The sequence below is a fragment of the Neomonachus schauinslandi genome, chromosome 5, assembly GCF_002201575.2.
Source record: "Neomonachus schauinslandi chromosome 5, ASM220157v2, whole genome shotgun sequence".
NCBI lineage: Eukaryota > Metazoa > Chordata > Mammalia > Carnivora > Phocidae > Neomonachus > Neomonachus schauinslandi.
The window spans coordinates 137,445,116-137,451,989 of NC_058407.1; the positions used below are offsets into that span (position 1 = coordinate 137,445,116).

General features: G+C 61.2%; 1 protein-coding gene across 1 annotated transcript in view; it reads right to left on the reverse strand.

Annotated features, from left to right (window-relative positions):
* Positions 1-644: 644 nt before the first annotated feature.
* Positions 645-6,874, reverse strand: part of IL9R (interleukin 9 receptor) — a 10,327-nt gene continuing 4,097 nt past the window's right edge. Inside the window, exons 2-9 of the mRNA XM_044915026.1 lie at positions 6,688-6,801; positions 6,270-6,381; positions 5,976-6,154; positions 5,391-5,536; positions 4,794-5,001; positions 4,170-4,278; positions 2,819-2,903; positions 645-1,322 (exon numbers count right to left, since the gene is read on the reverse strand). Coding sequence (XP_044770961.1) covers positions 885-1,322; positions 2,819-2,903; positions 4,170-4,278; positions 4,794-5,001; positions 5,391-5,536; positions 5,976-6,154; positions 6,270-6,381; positions 6,688-6,801 — 1,391 coding nt within the window. The 3' untranslated portion in view covers positions 645-884. The remainder of the gene's footprint in view (positions 1,323-2,818; positions 2,904-4,169; positions 4,279-4,793; positions 5,002-5,390; positions 5,537-5,975; positions 6,155-6,269; positions 6,382-6,687; positions 6,802-6,874) is intronic.

Sequence of the window (6,874 nt, forward strand, 5' to 3'; positions counted from 1 at the left end):
CCTCAGTTAGAACTGAAGATGTCTGCACCTCACTTCCGTCTACACCCTTCCCGTTCTCTACCTGCTAAAAATACATTCTGGGTCCTGCCTCACCCCTGCTGACCACCATCTGGCTCCGCTGAGGCTCCCCACAAAACCCCGGGGGCTCCACAGGCACGCAGAGGGGAGGGGATGCCTGTCTGACGCAGAGGGGGCCTTTGCCTGGGGAGCCTGGGGCCACAGGTGCTTTTTTCTGTGCAGACCGCAGGGGTCACCAGAGCCCCACGGGGAGATGCCCTCTCTATCTGGGCACCCAGAGAGGGACCGGCCTCCATTTGATCCTCCCTTTCCAACATCAGCACCTCCCACCCCAGAAAGCCCAAGAGCAGACAGAGCCCATCCCCCTGCACCTCCTCGGGGCCCCTCTCCCGTCCAGCAGCCAGTTCTTGTCATCTCAGTAGGAGAGGTACCTCAGGAGGGCACGGAAAGAGGTCATAGCACCACCTCATCTGTGTCTGCTGGGAGCAAGCTGGCCCTTTAAGGGGGTGAGGGCAGAACAGGTGTGGGGCTAACACCCCCTGCTCGGAGGGGCCTTGATGGAGCCAGAGGGCAGGGAGGGAAGTGGTGGGCCCGGAGTGGGGGCTGGGTAGCAGGATGCTGAGGGGAGGGGAGGGAGGAGGGGTCGTCTGCCTGCCTGCCTCCATCCGGACAGGATGTCTGTGCAGAGGCTCCATTCTCAGAGAAACTTTAGTCCATTTTCCACAAAATGGACTTTATGCAGCTGGCCCAAGTCGGGGTCCCAGGTCAAACCCAGTAGGAGCGAAGAAAAGGCCCTGCGGTCCTCACGGGACGCATGCAGCGGGGTCTTGCCTCTCGCTGTGACCGACCCCCCCAGGACTACTTCCTCACCAGGTGTCCAGATTCTGCTGGTCACAGGAAAGGCCACAGGCCGAGGCCGGGCTGGGCCCCGAGCTCTGGGTGTTTCCTGGGAAGGTGGAGGGGTGGCAGTCCCCAGAGCAGCCCAGGGCCCAGTAGTCGCCACTGCTGCCCTCTGACTGTGGGGAAGCTGGCCTGCTGGGGATCGAGGGGGCCCAGTCCTCCTGTGGCAGGTAGGCAGGAGGCTGCCCTCTCTGTTCCACATGCCCAGCTAGCAGCACCGCCTCAGGGAGGCCGGCGCCAGGGCCCTCCTCCTCTTCCTCCAGGGCCACTGACTGCCAGGGATCCGCTGGGTCGTAGGTCAGCCACGCAATGACCTCCTGGACACCAGGCTCCGAGACTCCTCGTGGGGAACCGACACAGTCCTGGCTCGGCAGCAGACCGGTTCTGTGGGCCCCTATCCAGGTCTACAACAGAGAGCGTGGGGGGGTGGGAAGGGCTCAGGCAGCCTGTTTGGGACTCTCCCTGGAAGCAGCCTCCCCTCCTCCTCCAGGAAGGTCTCCTGACATCCTCACCCAGAGTCCAAGCAACAACTATGCTTGGAACATTCTATCTTGCCCGCCATGTGCCAGCCCACCCTCAGCCCGGGACCCCGAGTCCCTTCAGGACCCTCAGCAATCCCGCACCTCCCTGCCTGGTGCTCACAGCAGCCTGACACAGGGTACAGGTGGTGACAGGTGCCGAGGACAGAGAAAACCTCTGGTTGCTGCTCCAGGCACTCCCACGAGCTACAGACGCTGGGCACCCTCTCCTGGACCCCCCTCCCCCCCAACACACACACTGGGAGACGCTGTGGGAACAGCACCTTTGGGCTGAGGGCAGCAGACCTGGATCCCTCCGTGGAGCCACAGGAGGCCCCCACCTCCCAAAGGAAAGTATTTCCTAGGTGGGACCAGGAACCCCCACCAAATGGACCACACATACCTCACCCTCTGTCTGCCCTGATCCCTGAGAGCCGACCCGTGGCTACAGCCCACCACCTGAGGGGTCTAAGTAGCCTGGCAGGTGACATGGGTCTACAGAGGAGGTTTTGTGGGGAGCCTCAGCGGAGCCAGATGGTGGTCAGCAGGGGTGAGGCAGGACCCAGCTGCGTGCAGCCCAGATGACACATTCCAGGACGATCACCTCAGGGGTCTTGACAGTGACGGCCCCTGTCTGGGAGAAGGAGGTGGCCTCCACCAAGGACAAAATGCTCAGCTTTAAGCTTTGAGTTATACTTTTGGACAACAATCTTGAAACCTGGGCTCCCTTTTTAAATTTTTTTTCTGGGCTCCCTTTTGAGAGACACAAGGGGGAGGCAGGGGGATGGGGAAGGACCCCAGGAAGCATATCATCCCATCCTCTGCCCACAGTGGGGAACCCGGGACCACTTGGGGGAGCTTCTCCCCGCCCCCTCCCACCCAAGGGGCAGGGGCCACCAGGCCAGTGGGAAGGGCAGGGGTCTGATGCCCCACAAAGGGGGAGATGGGGGGTGTGCCAGCATGCTACCCGTGGGGACCAGGAGGGGCCAGGCACTCCCCAGTGACCCCCAGAGCAGGAGCCCACAGACCACTGAGGGCCCCAGGGACAGCACAAGCACCAGGCCCTCCCCACAGACGTCTTCAGAGGAGAAGCCGGGACGGGATGGGCGGTAGTTTGCACTAAAACAGGACCATGTACCTCCCAGGGGCTGCTACCCCAAGACAAAAAGAAACCCACAAGAGAGAATAAAGCTAATTGTTCTGATGCATTTGAGACACAGTGTGTAAATTTAAACCCACTACGTATACCAAAAAAGCTCAAAGCACTGACAAAGGCCCCATACTAGCCCCCAACTCTCACCCGAAGCCCACATCCTGGGCAGGCCAGACACGTGGGCAACCCCAGCCCCTCCCCCAACCCCTGCCGTGGGCTGTGCACGCACCTGGAAGTCCCCATTGTGCACACTGTAGAGGGACTGGAAGAAGGCCCCTGGAGAGGGCACGTTGCAGTAGAAGCTTCTCTTCACCCTGAGGCCAAGAGAGGACAGCTGGAGGCCTCTGCACGCCCAAGGAGGGGTCCTCGGAGGCCCAGCTCCAGGAGGCGTGAGCCCCCCGTGGGAGCTTCACCCCCTTCCCGCCGCCCTGCCTCATCCGTGCTGATGCCTCTCTGGCCTCTCATTGGGTCCAAACCTGTTCTTGGGGCAAAACCCAACACGTGCCCCTGTGGCCTCCCAGGCTAATGGCCCCGTACAACAGACTTACACCAAGACACGCGTCCTTTACGGGGTGAGTAGTGATGGTGGGTTTAAGGCCACAGGGTGACTGTTGTGTCCTCATCCCACCTGACTCCTCCCTGAGCAAAGAGCCACGGGCCCTCCCACAAGGAGGTGGCCCAGGCCTCCAACACAACAGGTCCAAATCAGCCTCACCAGCTTCCCAGGGGAGGAAACGGCCCCTCCAGGTCCCACCTCGCAGATCACCGGTCCTAGCTCATCTGCCCCCTCAGCTTCTCTTCCTAAGGCCTGGTGGCTCCCTCCACTTTGCTCCCTCTCTGCTTCTCCCGCCCTCTCCAGCCAAATTGCGCCCCCTGGCCACCACCACTGGCCTCCCGGTGGGTCCTCCCCATCTCCCTGTACCCCCAAACTCTATCCTCAAAATTCAAAGCAGATCTTGTCGCACACCGTTTCCCATGCTTAAAGAGCTTTCCTCTGCTCCCAGGTCACATCTGGCCAGCATCAACACCCCCACCCCCCAACACCCCCACCCTCAGCCCTCACCACCCCCACCCCCACCCCCCCCCACCACCCACTCCGCTCCCTTAGGCCAACTTCCTCTCACCCTTTCTGCTGCCAGTCCGCACCTGGTCGGTCTCCTACGGGCCCCCTCCTACAACCTGACATGAGTGATTTACTCCAAATGGGCCCTGGGTCTGTTTTGTACTCTGGGGCGTTCACCAGGGTCCTGAGCACAGGACTATGTTTTCGTAGGAGGCGTTTAAAAATCAGCAAACCACAGAGCACCTCTAGAGGCAGGAGATGAGGACCTTGGGTGACTTCTCCCCAGTGAATCTGGGTCCCTCTGAGCCTCTTTGGGGCCCTACTGCCCCCAACACACCTGACAAGTGGGGAACTCTCCACAGGTCCAGGGCAGAGGCTTAAAAACCCCCACCCCGTCCAGGACCAGACGGAGGGGAGGGATGGCTGGTTTGGCCCAAGATGCCCCACCTACCACACACGCACACATGCACACACTAACACATTCACACACACGCACACGCACACCTTGGCTACTGACCTGGGTGAAAGCTTGAACACGAGGTAGGTCAGGCTGGTCAGCAGCAGAAAGACGGGTATAGCAACAAGGGCACTGCTGTTGGGTTGCCCCCGAGGTGAGAACAGGGGGCCTGTGGGCAGGAAGGGCCAGGCTTGTGAGCCTCCCTGGCCCCAGGACGTTCCTTCAAATCCACACGGCAAAGCCCCCACAGGAGTGCTCTGGGCCACAGTGGAAATTTTCTCATAGGCCACAGGAGTTGTGTCATGCCTGCTCATGAATCACCTACCCCTGGGCCTCACCTCCTTCATCTGCAAGGTCATCAGGGCCAGTCACCCTCCCTAGCAGGTCACAAGGTCAGCCCAGCCCTCCCTAGGAAGGTGAGACCATGTCCAGGTTCCAGAGACGGAAGCAGAGGCCCGGCGTGCCACCCTGGGCCACACTCACTCCCAGGGTCAGACAATAGCTACAGGTTCCAAGAAGCCCAACGCTTGGCAGGTGTTTGTTTCCTCCTTAAAAATCTCAGATCTCCAGGGGAGAGTGGTCATCCAGGGCAGGACCGACTCAGGGAGGGGGCTCCGGGAGGGTGGAAGGGGGGACGCTATGACGCACGAGGGAGCAGAGGCCCTCTGGGAGGGAGACCCCCACCTCGGGCAGGGCTCTGGGGAGAGGGGAAGCACGCAGGCTGGCTCCATTCGCTCCACTGGCCCGCATAGCACTGCTCCTCCACCGTTTCATCCTCCGGGGTGGCCATCTGGACCCGCAGGCGGGCCTCATAGCTGGAACCGGGGTCCAGCTCGGCACCTTCGAGGGTGAGCCAGGTCACCCCGGCAATGTGAGCCCTGTGCCGGGCCTGCTGTGGGGTAGAGGACAGTTAGCAGGTGCGGAGGGTGGGACAGGGTCCATCGGCCCTCAAGCACACACAGGCACACGTACACACGACCACGCCCAGGCACGTGGGCACATGCACCCATGCATGCCACCCAGGCCCGTAAGCACACACACTCACGACCCCCGTGCATACTGACGCACATGCACGAACAGGCTCACTACACTCCCACTCCTATACATAGGCATAGCCTGTGCACACTCACCTCACATACAAACACACGTGTGCAGTCACGCTCCTAGCTCTGATCACCCCCCTCCTCATTAGTCCAAGTTGACACCCTCCTAAGTGGGGGGGGTGGCCCCGAGCTGCCGCTCCCAGGAGAGAGGCCCCTGGAGTAGTCGGCCCAGCTCTACCTCCCAGGCCTCTTCCTGCTTCTTGAAGGCCAGCTCGTAGCTGAGGAGGGAGGTCAGGGGCTCCAAGGCAGGACTGACGCTCCAGGTCAGGACACAGTAGTCAGAGCTGACATTGCTCCGTATGTCAGAGGGAGGGTCCAACTTCACTGAAACAGAGTGAGGTGACATGTGGCTGTGTCTGTCAGCATGCCCAGGACTGCGGGGTCTGAAGGGTGCTGGGGGCCTCACTAGCGGGCAGGTCTCTGTCTCCCAGTGAGGCCCCGGGTGAGACAAGAGCCCCTGCAGCCAGACAGGGTGATTTTCAAATCTTGCCTGTCTCTTCCTTCATAAGCTCCTGCTGGAAATGCTTCCCAATGTCTTACTGGAGTCCTTCCTGCTGTGACTAAAGTGCATTTCAACCCCATCTCTCCAGCAAGCAGTGGGCCCTCCCCTCCCAGGGGCTCAGCCTGCTCCCAGCCCTGGGGTCTCTCTTAGTCGGGACACAGAACTTTCACTGGGCCGTGGAGGTTAAGGGCAATGGGACCTTGCCCCCCAATCCCCATGAAGCCAGGATGTTCCCGTCAAGGCACCCAGACCAGGCCTCACCATGTCTCCGGGGCAGGTACTGTGGGTCCACCAGGCTGACCTGCTCCCTCCCAGAGACGTAACAGTGGAAAGTGATGGTGAAGTTGTCGGAAGGCACGAGCACCTCCTCGGGTGGCAGCACCACGGTGCACTCACTGGCCCGGAAGACACATCTATGCTTGCTGCCCAGCGCGTGGTTGCTGGAAAGGGTGTATGTCGGCACCAAGGGGCCACTGCACCAGCCCGGCCCTTGCTGCTGCTACCATGGGGCTCCCACCCTCATGGTCCTCCTGAAGCCTGGTCCTCCAACCTTACCTGGTAAAGAGAAGCCAGGGACTGGGGCCCTGACCCAGCTCTGGGGCAGACCAGTGGCAGTCAATCCTTAAGATGTTGTTGCTGAGGCAGGTGAAAGATCCAGCCCCGAGCCCTGGGAACAGTGAGGGTTTGGAGCCCACAGTGGCTGCTTCAGGGCAGGATTAGGACCTGCAGCTGACACTCTGACAGGGCAGTCCCCCAAGAATGATCCCAGGAGAAGGCATCAAGGGCAGGGCTGGGAGCTGATGGGCTCTGACCCATGAGGCATGGGTGGGAATGAAGTCCAGGCTGGTCCCTGGAGAACAGGCCCCAGCACGGTTCCAGCCAAACCCTTCCCTGTGGAGTGAGACAGATGACAGCCCTGCCCCCCAAGGTCTCCACCAACCCACCTCACAAGACACTACTGCCCAGCCCTCACCTCCTCCTTCTCCTTGGACGGAGTCTCCCAAGCCGACCCAAGTGCCGAAGCAGGTGCAGATCAGGAGCCAAGTGCTCAACTCTCGCATCAGGGCCTCACTCTCCAAGGTCCATCCTGCAAGGGACTGGGCTGAGGGCACCCCCCATGAGATCCTCCCCAGGAGGGCTGCTCCCTGTGGGGCATGCTC